The 19,158-nt window shown below is 40.4% G+C and overlaps 1 protein-coding gene across 2 annotated transcripts in view; it reads right to left on the bottom strand.

Moving 5' to 3' along the window:
- The window catches only part of RAB3GAP2 (RAB3 GTPase activating non-catalytic protein subunit 2), a 44,466-nt gene extending 39,974 nt beyond the window's left edge, over window positions 1-4,492 (bottom strand). For both annotated transcript variants that reach the window (XM_054061360.1, XM_054061362.1), the window contains exon 1: window positions 4,330-4,492. In XM_054061360.1, coding sequence (XP_053917335.1) covers window positions 4,330-4,438 — 109 coding nt within the window. In that variant the 5' untranslated portion in view covers window positions 4,439-4,492. The remainder of the gene's footprint in view (window positions 1-4,329) is intronic.
- Between the last annotated feature and the right edge of the window lie 14,666 nt (window positions 4,493-19,158).

Raw genomic sequence — 19,158 nt, 5'->3', positions numbered from 1 at the left:
TGACGAGCAATAAAATCCGGGGGAGAGGAAGAGGGAGCATGTGTGTGACATCTGAGTTACAGTACTTGTTTTCCCAAGTAACCCAAGCCCTGCTTGTCTGGAGATGGCTGAACACCTGCCTGCTGATGGGAAGTAGTGAATGAATTATGTTGCTTTGAATGCATGCAGAGCTTTTGCTTTACCTTTTAAACTGTCTTTATCTCAACCCACACGCTTTCTCTCTTATCTTTCCAGTTCTCTTCCTCATCCCATTGCAGAGGGAAGTGAGTGAGCAGCTGTGTGGTGTTAGCTGCCTACTGGGGTTAAACCACAACACTGAACTGCATGCATGTAGTTTGTTGGGTTTGTGATCCTCCAGCTTATTTCCCATACAGGCTTTAAGAACTTATAAAATTAATAAGCAACCGTTTCTTGCACTATTACTCAAGTGCAAGAGTTTCAGATTTTTTCTATGTATAAACTGCAACTCTGATACCATCGAATTGCGTAACTAGTGAAGAAATAGAACCACCTTCTTCCCTCTGCAGGCCAAGGAACTTTAGAAATAGTTTAGAATCTTCTCATTATTCAGTAATCATAGTCCATTTATTTAAAACGCTTCTTCAATCTAGGTACTGACAAATATATTAAGTTGTTTTGCCAGCATTACCAGGAAGCATCTTCTGAGGCTAGTATTACATTTGTTTTCCCATGACTTCAGATGTCCATAAGTGAAAAAAAAAAAAAAAATTACACAAACTAAGTTAGCTCACTAATTTGAAAAGAACCACTTGAGCAATTTCTCTTCCTTTAGATATTCACATTTGCTTTCCACAGAACAGAAAACAACTAAGTTAAAAAGAATCAGGGTACAATATAAATTCCTTAAAGTAATGCTGCAAATTTCTACAGCTTATGGTTGTAACTTAACTCCAAAACCAAAGTTTGAGGCACCATGGAGGGGTGGGAGGTGGCTTTGCGATGCTGTATAGCACAGGAAGCAGATTACATAGAAAACGGAGTATTTCAGCTTTCTTTCAGTTGCAAGTGACACCTCAAGTTATAGCAAGAAGAAGGAAGTCTATCCAGTAAAAGAAGTGCTAAAGCAGGAAAAAAAATCAGGTGTAAAGACACTTTAGACAAAATGTTCTGACACCATTCTGTCATATATGTTTAGAGCATGTCATATAGTCTTTGTCATATCTGAGAATGTACTAACAATTACAGATGTAACACAATGCAGGTAGAGTGTGTACTTTTATATTTTACATGAAAATGGAAAGAAAGGAATCTTAAATTTCTACAATGCAATCTGGAGAGCAAGGATTTGATTAAAAAGGCAATACAAAAGAGCTTGTCGGAAGACTCTTCAACCACAATATACCACAACCACAAAATTCAATAAGGGGATACAGAAGCAGTTAAGAACAACTCTACTGCTAAATGCAATCGAGAATTTGATTTTTGTAACGTTCTTTTCTTTGCAATCTTGTTTGCAAGTCTGAAATAAAAAGCCTAGCCTCCTGTATTTCTGAATTAAATCAGTTGATCCAGATATAGCAAAGCGTGCAAGCACAAGTCCAAAGATGACATTTAGAGGAACAGGGCTGAAAAGAACATGTAACAGGGCTGGATTTTGGAGAAGTATTTCTCTGCTGGGCTTAAGCCATCATTCCCTCTGCAAAAAGAAGCATTAAAGTGCTTCATACCTCTGAGCAATGCCCCTGATCAGGGGTCTGATTTTGTTTCTTCCCCCCTTCCCCAAATATGTAGCAGCATCTCAAAGCCATATGCTGTGCCATGCACTGCTTTCAAGTAACCAACTCATTATCACAGATGCACGTTTCATTGCTTGAGAACTCCCTAGGACAAGTCTGAGTTGGCTTTTTTTCCCCCCTTTATCAATTTCATTTAGGTAGTGGGAGATAAGCATATCTAGGAACTAAAAATATCTGCATACCAGAAAAGTATGCATACTTTTTATGGCACTTTTTATTTCATATTAGCCACTCAAAGTTTGGCTAGCAGTAGTCCTACCTGACTATGTAACTGAACTGCTGTCACGAAGCCTATGAAATGTTTCAAAAAACACAATTTGAACTTAGCATCTACTGGAAGACTAGAGAGACAAATCACTTCAAATAAATTCTAATTAAATTCCTCAAGTTATAAAGATTATAGAAAATTTTACATCTCAATCAATTTTTCGCTCTTTTCAGAGCTATGAGAGAAAGCAGCAAAGTGTAACTTAAAGCCGAAAACATGCATGCAGAAGTTTTAGTGGTAGTAAGATTAACTAGCTGAACACTTTACTAGTGTACTTTAATAGTGTACTTTAAAAACCTTTTACACAATTGTTGTGTCATCTTTTTCCCAGGACATGTAGTGACAGAACAGCCACCAGTTTTAATCTGAAAGAGGAATGGTTTAGACAGGTTATAAGGAAGAATTTTCTTTTATGACACAGGTGGTGAGACACCGAGTTGCCCAGAGAATTTATGTATGCCTCATCATTGCAAGTTGTCAAGGTCACACTGGATGAGGCTTTGAGGAACCTGATCTTGTGAAAGATGTCCCTGCCCAAGGTATGGGGGTGGACTGATGAACTCTAAAGGTCCCTTCTAACATAAACTATCCTATTATGTCCCTTCCCCCTTTTAACTTCACAAACACGTACCCCTTTTCATCTTTAAGTTACACCTTGCTGCTTTCTCATAGCTGTGCAGTTGAGAGGACTTTGCAATCATCCTCATTAACCCCTTCAAACAATTTCATCCCATGGTATTGCCAAAAAAGCCAAAACATCAGCCAAATACAGTTAACATCATGCAGCACTAATAGCACATAGGCCAGTGTTTCCCTGTGTAGTCTATCCTGAGCATAGAAGCATAGAATGGTTTCGGTTGGAAGGGACCTTAAAGATCATTCAGTTCCAACCTAGGACACCTCCAACTAGACCAGGCTGCTCCTGGTCTAGAAGTCGGTCCTTCTTCTCTGTTGAGAACACAACTTCTGTGCCAAACAGCTTGGCTTTGGCTGTGCATTGCCCCACACAACAGAAATCTGGTCCACAACTTCAGACTGTAACTGCTGTGAGACTTACTGTCTTTTATTTTAGCTGCTAAACTAAATATTTAGTATACATTAAGCGTATTCTGCATTACCAGACAACTATGCAAGCACAACATTTGTAAACTTTACTAGGACATCCCGAGACAACTGCACTCTCTTCGCGAGAAAATTACAGACTTCCGCCTCGAAGTCTGTAACACACAGGGTCTGTAGCCAAAGACTTTCACCCACACACTAAAGCAAGAATGATACAAACAGCAAGATTGAGTGCACTCTCAGCAAGTTTGCAGCTGATACCACACTGAGTAGTGATGCTGTCACACCAGAAGGTTGAGACGTCATCCAAAGGGACCTGGACAAGCTGGAGAAGTAGCCTGTGTGAACCTCATGAGATTCAACAAGATCAAGTGCAAAGTCCTGCACCTTTAGTTTAGGTTAGGGCAATCCGCGGTTTCAGTACACGATGAGGGATGATGTGATTGAGGGTGGCCCTGGGGAGAAGGACTTGGGAGTGCTGATTGATATGTAGCTCAACATGTGCCGGCAATGCATACTCACAGACCAGAAGGCCAAATGCATCCTGGGCTTTATCTCTGGTGAGACCCCACCTGGAATCTTGCATCCAGTTCTGGAATCTCCAACGTAAAAAGTATATGCAACTATTAGAATGGGTCCAGAGAAGGGCTACAAAGATGATGAGAGGCTGCAGCACTTCTGCTATAAGGACAGGTTGAGAGAGTTGGGGTTGTTCAGCATCAAGAAGGGTATGGGAAGACCTAACAGCAGCTCCCAGTACTTGTAACCTGAAGGAGGTTACAAAGAAGCTGTGAAAGGACTTTTCACAAAGACATGTAGCGACAGAATGAGGGAGGATCTCTTTAAATTGGAAGCAGGAAGATTTAGAGTAGACATTACAAAGAAATTCTTTACAATAAGGGTGGTGAGATACTGGCACAGGTCGCCCAGGAAAGATGCCCCATCCCTGGAGGTGTTCAAGGGCAGGTTGGATAGGGCCTCGGGCAGCCTGATCTAGTGGGAGGTGTCCCTGCCCATAGCAGGACACTGGAACTGGAAGCGCTTGGAGGTACCTCCCAGCCCAAACCATTCTATGAAAATCAGAACTTGTCGGTGAAGCTATGACACCCGCAGCGGGACACCCAGCCGCGACAGCCTTTCCCCACAGTAACGACGCCGAGCTCTCCGCCCCCCGCGATCCTCCCGCCCCCGAGCCCAGCCCGGCCGGGCCCGCAGCTCCCCCGCCCGGCGGGGCGCACTCACCGCTCTCCTTGCCGGCCGCCGCGTTGCCCCGGCGGCGCTGCGGGCACAGGAAGTCGGCAGCCGCCTCCAAGTCCTGGAAGTGGCCGAAAGGAACCAAACTACAAGACATAGCTGGTACCGATACCGCTGCCGGAGCCACCGCCGCCCAACCCGGAAGCGTTCAGCTCACTTCCTCTCTGTGAGAGCGCGGCGCATGCGCGCACGCCCGACCCCGCGCGAGACCCCGGGCGGGGCCCGGGGTGGGGTGGGGGGTGGAGAGCGTGCGGGCTCGGGGGGGTGATGTGGGAGACTCGTGGGAGCTCTAGGCTGGTGGTGCGAGGGGTTGTTATTGCAAAAAGTGGAATATCTTTGATTGAAGCTAAGATGAAGTTCATCCAAGTAATTGTATTTTTTAGGAAAATGAGACAGATTGCATGTTTTCTTTTACACAGTGTCTTTCCAGACCCTGTTGGTTCTTTGGAGCTGATAACTCGTTGTGTGCAGTGTGATCTGTGCTGAGCAGGTGTCTCTGCTGCTGCGATCACCTCTGTTTGCAGCCTTTCCCCACCTCAAAGGCAAGGGCAGGCAGAGCTGGAGCCAAAGCTCCAAAGTAGCAAGAACTTTGGCTGTTGTGGAGTTTATAATAGTATTAAGATGAGTCCTTGGAAAGGAATAGAATATGCATAAGATTTCTGAGAAAGTTTAAGATGATCAGAGGGCTGGAGCACCTCCCATACAAGGGCAGGCTGACAGAGTTCAGGTTGCTCGATCTCTCAGCCTGGAGAAGAAAAGGCTCCGAGGAAACCTTATAGTGGTCTTCTAGTACTTGAAGGGACTACAGGAAAGCTGGGGAAGGACTGTTCACAAACGCTTGTAGGGATAGGACGAGGGGTAGTGGGTATAGACGGGAGAGGGGCAGATTTAGACTACACATAAGGAGGAATTTCTTCACTATGAAGAGTGGTGAGGCACTGGCACCAGTTGCCCAGGGAAGTTGTGGCTGCCCCATTCCAAGAGGTGTTCAAGGCAAGGCTGGATGGGGCCTTGGGCAGCCTGATACAGTGGGAGGTGTCCCTGCCCATGGCAGGGGGGTTGGAACTGGATGGTCTTTAAGGTCCCTTCCAACCCAAACTATTCTATGGTTCTATCCATATGCATGTAAGTGGGATATATATCCTGTCCCAGCTCTTGTCTCGCTGCACACAATTGATTGAGATCACTCGCTTGTGTTGCCCAGGCCTGATTAAAGGGTGCTTGTTTTCTAAAGCTCCAAAATGAGTCTTAGAAAGTTTATTTGCTGTGAGAAACATCTTCCTAGCCAATGGAAAGAAGGACAGGTAGATTCCATAGTGAAGCACACTTTTCACATTCATGCATGAACGTATGTCCCACTAAGTAGCCATGCACCAGTATACACTTAGCACGCTTTTTATCCCTAACTACCTGACCAGATTGTCCCTCCCGCATTTCCCCATTGCCTGAGTACTTTAAGGCTTACAGCTTATCCAGCGTTTCTAATTAGCTGATGACATCTCTTGCCCCTGTTCATATCTTCCATCATATCTCCCCAATTACCCCCTTCCCTTATCTAGACACTTCCTTCCATGGTTTTTGGTTTCTTTGAACTCTTTAGGCTTGCCCCTTTAACTGACATATCAGTTTGCACTGGTGTTACTGTGTATTATGCAAAGATAGCATCATCCAGCATTTCGAGCTTTGACTGCAGACCTAGCTTATGTGAGACACAAAGTTTTGGCTGTTTTTGTTTCTGGTCCTTATCGGGCAAAATTCAGTGCCTATATTGCAAAAATATTTTCCTAATATTTGCCAGCATTTTAGGTATCATTGGAGAAGGCCTTTGAGACCATTCAGTCCAACTGTACCTATCCACTACTAAACCATGTCCCTGAGCACCTCATCTGCCTGTCTTTCAAACACCTCTAGAGATGATGATTCAACCACCTCTCTGGGCAGCCTATTCCAGTGCCTGAGAACCCTTTTGGTGAAGAAATTTTTCCCAGTGTCTAATGTGAACCTCACCTGGTGCAGCTTGACGCCACTTGAATCGTGATCTGCATGTCTGATTTTTTTATGTGGCCATTGGGGCTGCAGCTAAACATGGGTGCTGGGAGAGCCTTGTCCCAGAGCTGTGAAGGGTGGGAGTTGCCACATGGCTGCGGCTCTTAGGACTGGCTCTGCTCACCACCCGGGCGCCAGCACTGGGGAGCGGCTGTGAGCACCTGGCCTTGGCAAGGCCAGGAGTAAGAACAGCCACAAAGGCCTGGGTCTGCCTTTTAGAGCCAACTCATAACACGGTCAGTGGCAGTATTTGGCATGCGGGAGTTACATTGATGACAATGACTGTGTACTTGGCAAGGAAGACCAGACAGCTTCCCAGCTGGCCTGGATCTAAAGGAAGGTGCTCTGAGATGCTGATGCAATTTTGTCATCCATGCCTGATGATGAGGCAACACAGCCCTAGACACCTATGGTAGTTTGATGAATAATGAACACCTGCAGTGGGTGGCGAGGACCGGGTTTCTCTCCATCTTAATTGCTCTTTCAAATAGTAAGCTTTTGGGGGGGTTTATTGTCAACCAATTTCTGTTCCTACTTTGGACATTGAGGCGTGTTAGTCGCAGCAGTGACAAGTGAGATTTTCCATGGAATGACATCGATATGGTGTTGACAGCTGATCCATGGCCTCAAAAACCTGCCTCTAGGGCAAAGAGGAAAAAAGCATGCATGGGAAGAACACCATGGATGTTTTCTGGGTCCCAAAAAAATAGAAATTTCCCTGTCCACAGGCCTTTACAATTTTTAATGTATCCTAATTTGCAAGGCTTTTTTATTTTTTTTTTTTAGTATAAAATCATGCTGTTTGTTTTTACATAGATGGCTTTTATTTTGTTATTTGGTAGCTAATGATGCATGTGTCTGTAGTAGTTAAAAGAATAAAAGATCGAGCAAGTAGTCCCAGTCATTCTGAAAGTTTGGTTTGTGGTCTAGGTTTTTCATGTGGTTTTTAAACACGTTGACTGAACACGTTTTTACGAAGAGAAGTTTCATTCCAAACTGGAATCCATTTGAGCTGTCCTGAAGGCAGAGTGTAGTCGGCTATAAACTCAAGAAAAAACTCTGTTAGATTTTCAATGCATCTGGTTTTAACTTATTCTGACAACTTTTTAATGTCTTCAACAGTTCTATTTTTTTCAGGAATCAAGACGTTATAGCTGTTTTGCCCTTAGCAACTTTTGACTTTTACATTTAAAATCTATGGCTGCTCAGGCAATGCACAAGTTAGACTTGACTGTAAGCAGATGAGTAATCCTTCACCCATTCAGTACAGAGCTGTTGAATCCTGTTTTTCTGAACGGGCAGAAAACTACATGCTGTGTGCCAACAGGAAGGAGGTTCTTCAAAAATAAGGTCACGGTGGGGGAAAGGCTGAAAGCAACTGCTACAGAAGAATGGCTGATGACTTTGAAGATGCTGTAATTAAACATGTAAAGGCTGTGGGGAACAAATATTTAATAGCATGTTAGATATGTAACATGCAAAGTGATGTCAGGTGAATAAATGAAGGCTATGCAAGAAATTAACAACCTGATTTGTCATTCTTTAGTGATGTTTTCATCACATTATGAAAATTTCCATAAGTAGAAACTAATGGACAGAGTAAGAAGACACTGTCATATCTTGCTTGGTTTGCTGTACACAATGAAGTCAAGTTACAAAACTGCCAAGATACTAATGAATGCATAAAATAAGGCAATGAATAATTCAGCAAATGAATTAATATTTCAAGATGGGATTGTTTTGAGCCCTGGTGAACTCCAGTTATCACTTTGGCTACTGAATTACCTTTTGTGCATTTGTTACACCTTCTTGAACAGTTAGCAATTTTAAAATATTACGTGGAAAGCAATTAAAAAAAAAAAAACACTTTGAAAACCTCTGTTATAAATATTAAGTAAAGTTCCTGAAGGCATTCAGATAAATGCTTAATATCCAAAACTAACAATATATTTACAATAACAACAGGACTTTGCATATACAAAGGTCCTGTCTTTTGGAGACCTTAATGCAATTTACAAAAGTATGTAATTATAGATATTGGGATTTTCACTTGGGGAAATGAAGGTAATGAAAAATTAATTTGCTAAGGATCAGTCCACAGATCTGTGGAGTATTGTGAGTAAAACTGTTTTCTTCATAATCAGTGATGATCAAAGAATCATAGAATGGTTTGAATTGGAAGGAACCTTAAAGATCATCCAGTTCTAACCCCCCTGCCATGGGCTGGGACGCCTTCCACTAGGTCAGGTTGCTAAAAGTCTCATCCTCTGGATGGCATTTCTTCTCTCCAACATGTTGACTGTACCACACAGGAAATTATTTCCATTTTGTCCTTAGGTTAGATGTTCTGACTCATAGCAAAGGCAGGATAGGATTTAGGATAGGGAGGGCCAGACAGTATGTCTCTTCTGATCATTCTGAGTTTGGGTTTGGGCAACCTTTTTCCTCTTTGCATACTTACGTGACCACTGCAGGCAACCCAAGCTGAAATTTATCTACAACAGCCTCTAAGGCTTAACAAAATTCTGGCTGTGCCTTGCTCCAAATTCATCCTTTGTGAATTGTGGTAATGTGGAAATCATGAAGACTAATGTCTCGACCACTCTTGAGATTTAATTCACAAATTTCTGGGGACATGTGTTTACTATCCTGGCCTTCAGTTAAAAGAATATTTTCACCTATATGCTAGATAATCTGAATCCTAAATTCATATGTCAGATTTTTATTTTTTAAGTAAGAAGATTTTTAAGATAAACTGGATCTTTTTTTAATGTGATTAATGCTGCCCACTCAGAGGCTTATATTTTGTATTTCTTAATTTTCACCTAAAGATGTGGTTCAAACATTGTTTTAACAGAGAGCTGAGGTATATTCCCACATAGAAAGACTTGTAGAGGGTAGTGAAAATCCCCAAAGTTTTCTTCTCACAGTTTCCTCTGTATTTTCAGAAGGCAGTCTTGGGACAGAAGGGATCTATACCGTAAAACCTACACATCCATGTTGGAAGTGCTAGGCCTACCAGTTGGAGGTTGCAACACTTAGTCCCCTAATTTCTGTACAATAAACTTACCCGCATTCCTCCTTGGTATGCTCTGGGTTTACGCAAAGTTCTAAGTGTTGGGATTTGATCAATTGTAATCCATGCCTACTTCTTAAGAGTAGAATATTTTAGATCTGTATATATGCATCTAAAACATACTTTGTTGTGTGCCCTTGATTCCTGTCCTGCACTAAGACAGTATTTTTCATTTGAAAAACTAGTTCTGTAAATTAAAGCAAACCCTGCCCCTCCAACGTATCTGTCAGCATGCAGCAATACGACATGCAACGTCAAAGCCTAGAGGGAAACAATCTGTCTTGCTCCTTTTTTTCTCACCTTCCTGGGCCAGATTCAGGCTGGCATCCCTGCCTGCCTGTTATCTCTACATGTGGAAGGTAGCTGTTGCTAAGCAACTGTGGACCAGGCACCACAGCCTGGTTTAAAAATGAAGAATTAACTAAATTCATTTTGATGCAGGCAAGATACGGCTGAAGAACAGATGGGGGAGAGAAAAAAAAAAACCAGCTGTGATTTGCACTGGAGAACAGAAGATGTCTAAGCAGAAATGGGAGTTTTGAAAGCAAAGAGGGAATGATGTATGAGGCCCATGTGCAAGACATAAATAGAGAATTGGTTGTTCTTCAGGGCAAGTGCTGTTGCTATAGCTGTATATCATCTAGCACAGCAAAGTTCCAATTCTAGTCAGGCCTTAGGACACTTATTATAATATAAACAAGTGAAAAAAGTGCTGCTGCAGAACCTTCCACCTTCCCCCGTTCTGATTTCGATACAGACTCAAAGCCACTTCTAATATGAGATAAAGAATATGATAAGAAAAGTGAGGGAATTCTAATAGTGCCATTTTCTGTTCTGGGCAATTGTTAGCCAGGATTGATTGTTATCCATTGACCCCTTGAGCCACTCTGGCATACATGAGATGAAGCGTGCAATGGCCTTAAGTGACTGCACAGTGATTGGGAATTCACTGTATTTTCTTTCAGAACCCTACAAATGTCACTACTGCATTCCTACATCACCCATAAAGAATTTTTCTTCCAATATGGACATTCTGTTCTAACCAAGGGTGACCAAATCTCATTCTTTTGTATTGCCTGAGTTCCCCAACCTCAAAATTCGGCGGTAGCATTCCCTGAAAAGGCACATCAGCTATTGGACTAGATGTCTTACGTTATTCTTCTAGGCATATAAAGGCCAAGCAAAAAGTGTCCAAGTTTTTTCCTGAGCGTGTTCATGTTTTGCCATTAATTCACTTCAAGAGTACTTATTCCCATTTATGTACACTTTTCATGAATATTTCAGCAAATAATTTCGCAGGGTCATGGTTCAACTCCAGACAGCAACTAAGCACCATGCAGCCCATCGCTCACCTTCCTCCCACCCCAACAGTGGGAAGGGGAGGAGAATGAAAAAAAACAGTAAAATTCATGGGTTAAGGTAAAGACAGTTTAATAGGACAGCAAAAGGGAGAGATGATGATGATGATGATAATAATAATAATAGAACATACAAAACAAGTGATGCACAATACTATTGCTTACCTCCTGTAGACCACTGCTAAGCCCATCCCCAAGCAGCAATCCCTGACCCTCAGCCAACTCCCCAGTTTATGTACTGAATATGAGGGTTTATGATATGGAATAGTCCTTCGGCCAGGTTCGGTCAGCTATCCTGGCTGTGCTCCCTCCCAGCTTCTTGCACACCTCCTCACGGCAGAACTTGGGAAGTTGAAGTGTCCTTGCCTTAGTATAAACACTCCTTAGCAAAAACTAAAAACATCAGTGTGTTATCAATGTTATTTTCATATTAAATCCAAAGCATAGCACCCTAATAGCTACTAGGAAGAAAATTAACTCTTTCCCAGCCAAAACCAGGACACAGGTCTTAGAAAAAACAGTATGCAAATATTGAAGAACATTGCCAAAAAAAACCTGTCCTACAACTGGGATTCTACCTTTGTTACAATGAACTTGTGAGTAAATTTTAGCAAGCTTAACATCCTTGTCTGGTGCTCAGAAAGTTGAAACAAAAAGCAGAGAGAAATAAGTAAGCTGGTAGCTTTTCAGTAATTCATCGCAGTGGGTATCAGTCAATCATTTATTCCGTTGCTCTTCTGCTCATAAATGCCAGTCATAGATTTTAAGAGAACTTAGTTCACAAGTATGTCTTCAGATAACTTACAGATAGTACTTTCACATAAAGCAAGATAATTAAACTTCATAGGCTTATTCAGGAAGAGTCTAATAACGTGGATTTCTTATGCAATTCATATCTCTGAAGTACATTTTTGTAACTAGTTGGTTGTCTCAGTAGAATATTATCTGTCTGGGGTTTCAGCACATAAGATAGAACTCTTGAGAGAAGTGCTTAAAAGTTAGGGACCTCTCTTTCTTTCAGTGTTGTTAAGAATACAGCTGACATTCCTACTTCCCTAACGTGCTATCAATCAAGCATAAAATACTCATTTTCTGTATTTGAAGTTCATCTATTCAGTGTCTTTATTCAGTACAGTGAGACTTTGATGTCACAGATCTGAGGGAAATATCTGAGAGAGATATAAGCATAGAGAAGAAAGGATGCCTAGTCTTCATGTTCCTTAATTAGAGAAAACCTGAATGTCAGCAAGGCAAATTTACCATCTCAGAGGATGAGTATAGACTGCCATCTGGGGGATTTAGGGCTGAGAAATCTGGCTGCAGGACTGAGAAATTTAGCCTGTGTGGTGGATCTAACTGGATACCTTCCAGTAGTCAAAGCATTCACTGCAAATATCTTACCCAGTGAACTTTTTACCAAGTTGTTTAGTTTGCAAGCTCTGCAAACCTGGACCAATTGCTGAGTACTTGCAGAATTGTTTGGATTAATAATTTTCTGTTTACAGCCTGTTCTTAAACTGGCATTCAGTGTGTTTCTGATCTGTGACTGGTTATTTAATTTACTTTATTATTTTTGTTCAATTTTTATTGGATTTCCTCCTCACCACCTTTGTTTCTTTTTTTAAAAAAGGGAAGTAAATTATGCTGAGTAATAAAGACTGGTTAAAAATCATGCTATCTTAGATCACCTGTTGGTAATCATCAACAGCAAAGGACATCAGTCTCTATCTAGGCATTCATAAGAAGCTGGGAAATGCTTTCCTGAAGCTTGTGCATATGATACTGGATTTGTGTAAAATCTGTCTGAGTGATGTAATGCAAGCACCACCTAACATAACAGCTGGTTAGAGTGCTAATCGCCTCCTGCAAATGCTTGTAATGAAATCTTCACTGAAGTGCAAGCAGAAGGTGGATCAGAGCTGTCAAACCACAGTGATGGGGCAGGAGTTGGGGTGCAGGACTGCTTTGACATGGGTCAGCAGAGACTCTTGTCATAGAATAAATCAAGCTACATACATCCCTATCATGCTGGCTCCAGGTTTCATCGTAATTCCTTGGAGCAAGAGAACATTTCTTCTTACAAGTAGTGTATTCTTTTAGTCTTGTTTGGGTATTTTAGCTTATTGCCATGTATTTGTCTAGAGAAATCCTTTAGGGCAGGGGAAGGCATTCCTGGATAATTTCCTAGGGGTGTTGAGCTGCTGCAAAAGTGGAGAATTGACACCTGCACTGTCTATATTTGTTTCTGATGTCACCAATTTCACATACCATTTGCCTTGTCTGTACTGTTAATATATGTATCGAGATAGGACTTTCGAGCAATAGGGCAGGTTTTGTTTCTAATGGCAATTGATTTATCACAGTGTAAGCAAGACACTGTTTCTTCGCACCTCCTTTCCTCTTTTCTGAAGGACAATAACAGTAATAAGAAATTTTCTTAGGTTTCTGCATGCAAATCATTTGTCTTTTATCACACTTGAGGCAGTTCTGTATGGTCTTGGTAAAAGTGGAATTCCCTGTCTTATCAAACCTCAGCTTAAAGGTGATTCCAGTTAAAGATCTGTAAGAGCTAAATGTAGTTATTTTCTGGAGTAGCTTAGATGATGACATGAAATGAACAGTAAATGAAAACATGGGTGATAGCAGATTCCTTTCCACATGGATGTAAGCAGGCTGAGACTGAGTAAAAAGCATATGATGAACCAAGAAATTTATATAGTGTATTTGAGATTTTTCTGAAATCAATGTATCTGGTCAGCAGTCATTAGACGTGTTTTCCTATACGCAGAGAGAAATCTCAACCTCATCTGTGCCAGAGTAAGCTTTACAGCCAGGCATTACATTTGGTTTTCATCCACATTTTAAGAACAGAAGCTCAGAGCCGAGTGCTGTTTAGTGATTTTTTTTTTGAGAACAAAATTTTGTTGTTTGTAAGCCACACAGCCCTTTCCAGCTGAGATCAGGGTAGTAGTAATATCTGAAAAGTTTCTGCAAAACTGGAGTCTGCAAACTACCACTCTTTCCTTAGCTCACACATTTTATTATTTTACACATTCAGAAGCATGAAAGAAAAAGTAAAAGAGGAGATTATTAATAAACTAAACTAAGGGAAGTATATCTTGGAGAGGTACACAGATACACATGTTGTCTGTAACTTCTTTTTCATGTTTCTACATTGATCGCTAATTTATTTCCTTTTTTCCTGTGCCCCATCAGCAGGAAACAATTGAATTTCTCTTTATCACTGCTCAGAATAATCATTCTCCCTAACAGTTATTCATGTAGTAACATACACAGAAGGTTACAAATCTACAGTCAGCACCCAAAGATACTCTCACAGGTATTTTAGAAAGGAGAGAATTTTGCTAGTTCTCTTGACTCTTTAGTCCATTGCAGTGGTTAATCATGACCAGAGCAGAAACGGGGTGTGCTCTAGCTTTTATTTTAACAGTGTGGATGTGGTTGGTGTGGACTGTGAAATTGGATTAAGACTGTAGGCATGACATTTCTGTTGAAGTGCTTTCTCTATCATCTTTCCACTTAACCAAGGTAATGAATCACATCAAAATCAAAATGCCAATTTTTAAGGTGTACTTAAAGATCTGAGAATATGCTTTTTTCAAATGCTAAATGAATAGTAATTGGTCTTGAAAATACCCTGTTAAGAGCATCAGTAGATAACCCATCTCTTTATATAATTATGGAGAGTTAATGTCTGTTAAGATATGAACGATTTACATCCGTGTTCGTCTGTTCAGTTCAGCAGGATTTTACTAACTTTTCTCCATACTATATGTAGCCCTGAAGAAACAGAGGCCAAAGTCAGTCTCTGGTTGTTAGAAGACATAAGGAAAAGGAACATCCATAAATGCCTCTGAGATGATATACTGCATGCACAAAGCAAGCAGCTGTGTATTGCTAAGCTGCATGATATGGCTAGGAGTCCAGATCTCGGCTATAACTGAAAATTGCATGATTTGTGCCTCCTAAGAGAAATAAACAATGTCTAAATAGACAGCTGCTAGCTTTAAGCTCGATGTAATTTATTTAACTTCATAGTGCCATGGACTCCGCAGATTGGCCAGTGTCACAAGCACTGGACATGCTAGTGGGCTAACAGTTAATCCCATTAGCATTAGCTGCTTAGTTTCTAAAACTGGAACTGAAATACTGGATGACAGTCTTACTCAGCTTCATTATTTTAGCTAGACCTGTCCTTCAGCTTTGAAAATCTACACAGCTAGACCTCTCCTTCAGCTTTGAAAATCTGCACAGCATGAAAAATAAACTCTCAAAAGAAATAGGTTGGCAGTGAAGTTTCTCTTCACCCTTTTAAACTGTCTGTACAGAACAGTGTGTTTACTATGCAGAAAAAGAGTGTGATTACAGTACTAACATAAATGGCTTTCTAAATTGGCATTTTAAACAAACGTTTCAAGGTGATCTCATCTGGATATACCTATTATACTAATTTCAAATCATAAAACAAAATGCCAACCCCCTTTTCATTCAACTTTACTTTTATATGTTTCAGGAAGAAAATGTTATTTCCTGCAGTTTTACTTATGCTGTTATGCTTTCAAGAGTCTGTCAGAGTATTCCATTCATGAAGTGGAAGTAGACTGAGTAGCTCACACAGCCACCTCATCATAGTCTTATCTGAGAAATATTCTTTTTTTACATCAGCCATGCGGTTCTAGGGAGAAGATATTCATGCTACAAACCCCAAGATATCAATACCTTAGCCTTTACATTTTTTTCAGAGATTGAAGGAGATAACATGCCTTTGAAATTTAGTTTGAGAGGGTTTTTTAGGTAGATGCAACTGCAGCTGTGATTCACTCAGTAGCAATTAAGACTGTACATGTGTGCAGGAGGCAGAGCTACTGAGGGAGGGGAAAGGAAAAAAAATCAACCCGAAAGACCCTTTCTTCTTTAAAAGGCTTGTTTTGATTTGGTTTTAAAGTGTGATGATAATGGAGAGAAATCTCCAAGCTACGCATATACTGATAATCCCTTTCCATTTCTGATGGCTCATAAAAATCAAAGGAGAGTGATGGCAGAAAACAGCATAGGCTTCTCAAGTTGCTGGAGGCAGGAGGGTGTGCAGCTCAGAGCAGGATCTGGCCCTGTGTTTTCTAGTTTTCTGTTCTAGTAAAAACAAAGATGTGATTCCCATGTATTGCTGTTAGAGGGCAGCAGATATCCTAAATAAAGTCTCCGGACACTATGACCTAGTTCTGACGGGACTTTGTGGTATTTCAGCGGCAGAGACATGTTGCCCAGCCCTCATTTCAGTCTCTGGGTCTAGTCAGCTATGGCTTTTTTAAGTTTAATTTTTTTGGTTAATATTTTCCATGCTATTTTTTTTCTTATCTCATGCTTTCTTGAGAGTTTGAACAGTTCTACAAATATCTTCAGCATGGCAATTTATCTAAAATCTATCATTCTGCTAAAGCCAAAAATATTCCTACCAAGCATTTCTTCAAGTCACCAAATCTTTCTAACATTGGGAGTGGTGTTTGTAGAAAAGTGTAATGCTGGACTCTAAAACATCTTTATAAACAAAGCAAATTCTATTATAAGTTTTTTTTTGATTTCTTGTTTAAGGAGCAGAAAGTTCAGACCTGATCCTTCAAAGTATTTTCTTTCTGGCAGAGTGTAGGATCTCCCTCTAAAGGTGGCATTAAAAAAAAAAAAAAACCAAAAAAAAAAAAGTAACAACTTACTACTTTACTGACTGCTTGAACTCAACAGCCCAAGAAATTGAATAAATGATTCCAGGAGTCACTGTTGTCATTCCACATCACTTCCATAGAGTTAAATGTGTGAAAGCTCAGCTTTCTTTCAAAAATCGTGCAGGCAACAGCATCTAGATCAAGCTGGTTTTGTTTATTACTTGACATAAGTAATCAAACACCAGGTATCTGGAAATGCCACAATTAAGATCATAGCCAAGACTTCTAAGCACACTTCTCTCCATATCATGTGACTTATACTCTGCCAACCAACTTTCACGGGTGAGGTAAGAAGGATCTAGGACTGACCCAAGAATATACAGGTCCTGTTTCCATTTAAATAAATGTCAGAAATTCTCACTAATTTGAAAAGAAGCAGTACCAAGCCTGTATTAAAATAGTGGAGAACCTGAGCCACTTTGGAAGCTGCTTCTCAAAGCTGATGGAGGAAATAATGGCCCCTGTGGATTCTCCTCTGTCCACAGCAGTGCTTTGATGGCCATTTTGTGTCTTACAAAATGGAACTTGTTATTAATAACACAGCCAAAAAATGTAAATAAAAGCATAGAAACATAGAATCATAGAATGGTTTGAGATGGAAGGGACCTTAAAGATCATCTATTGCAATCCCCTTACTATGGGCAGGGACACCTCCCACTAGACCGGCTGCCCAAGGCCCCATCCAAGTTAGCCTTGAACACCTCCAGGGATGAGGCATCCACGGCTTCTCTAGGCAACCTGTGCTAGTGCTTCACCATCCTCATTGTGAAGAAATTCCTCCTTATGCCTCCTCTAAATCTGCTCCTCTAACATAGGTGTTTATACCTTTCTGGCTTCTTACATTCTAGAAAGTACCACTAAACTGCTTACAGTTAGAATTTTAATACCTCTGAGTTGTATTAATAATTCAAGGGATTTGTTATTGTGTAATATGTTCCTAGTGGTAAACACTTAACATAAAATAGCAGAAAAGTCAAACTGTAATTTGCTATTTTAATAAATTAAACAATTTTTTTTCTTTCAGACAGTGAAAATAAAAGCCCTTTTAGCAGTGCAGCTATTTATAAAGTTAGGTATTATTAAAATGTCTACATTCTAAAATTTCTAAATTTTGTCAGGTTTACTTCTGAAATATAATTGTTTGCTTGAGGACAGTTTCTTCAGAAAGTCCTGTTTCAGCTAGAGAAGAACATTTCCCATTGGAAGCTCTTTACTTACCACCACTCATTGCTGGATTTATTTAAATAAATAAATTAATCTCTTGTGGGATATGGGGCATCTCATTAATGAAGAAGTTGTATGAGAAGAATACTGTCAGACTCCTTTTCATTGTTTATGTTGTGGAGAAAGAAAATTCAACAACAAGCTGAGTAAACTTTGCTTTATGCAAGCTAATTTTAATTTGGAGAAAGTAGATGCAAATCCTTTGAAAATCTGTGCCTGACTTTTCTTAGGCAAAATAGATGAGCACAGCAAAGGAGTGAATGATTTTAGTACGCAATGGTTATTTAATAGATGTCAAATGGGCACACACATGAAGACAGTAGGACAAGCAAGAGAAGAGTAGTGGGGAAGAATGATAGGAGTAGAAAGAAGCTGCTTAGAGCATAAAAAGTTGCATGATTAATACATCAGTGTCACAGCTCTGATGAGAGCCAGCTGTTATCTCTGAGCCTGTAATAGAGACACTTGACAGAAATGCTGGGAAATACAAGATTTGCTTATTCGGTATACAAAACTGTCATATGTGATTCTCTTTTTTTTTGGACTATTCAGCATGACCTTCAGCAGGATTACTGCGATTACTCTCTGTAGTCTCACAGCACCTCCTAGCTACATAACCGTAACTGGAAGGATTTGTATTCTAGCGTGTAGCCCTTGTAGCTCCTGTCCTTGGGGGCTCCATTCTAGCACCTCAGCCCATCTTGCTGTATCCTGCTATTTCTTCCTATTTAGAATCACTCACTGGAAGCTATTGAGGACAGCGTTTCTGCTGATCTACACAACCAAGACAGTATAAAAAAACTAAGATAAGGGAATGTCTGTATTATTCCATATGGTACAGTTGGGCTTGATGATCTCAAAGGTCTTTCCCAACCTAATGATTCTATGATTCATATTTAGCCATTTCCCATGTTTATTTCAGAATCTCCCTTCATAATGTTTTAGGGTATTTCTTTGTTTTCTTAGTGCAAACTAAGGATGCAAACTCTGCCGAGAAGTTCTACTTCATTAAATCTTAAATAGAGATGTGCATGTTCAGGAGTCGTTTCTTCTTTCTCCTGTTTCTTGGTGAGTCCATTTTGAATTATTTCTTCCGCAGACTAACCTGTGATTTTGCACTTCCGTGACTACTACTTCTTTGAAAGAGTTATTCAGAAGGATATACACAAATGGGTGTACTGCATGAAAAAGAGACCTTCAGCAGTTACTTAGTTTCAGACTGCTTCCCTTGCAAATTCTGACTGAATATATCAGCCCCATCAAAGATACTGACTATAAATGTTTTCTCATAAATAAAGAAAATGAAAAAAGGTTGGCATGCGTGATGACCACTTGCACCTCCAATATGTGAATGAATAAGTAAATAAATCCATGT

The sequence above is a fragment of the Cuculus canorus genome, chromosome 3, assembly GCF_017976375.1.
Source record: "Cuculus canorus isolate bCucCan1 chromosome 3, bCucCan1.pri, whole genome shotgun sequence".
NCBI classification, from domain to species: Eukaryota; Metazoa; Chordata; class Aves; order Cuculiformes; family Cuculidae; genus Cuculus; species Cuculus canorus.
The sequence above is the reverse complement of the archived record's forward strand: the minus strand, read 5'-3'. Positions and strand labels throughout refer to the sequence as shown.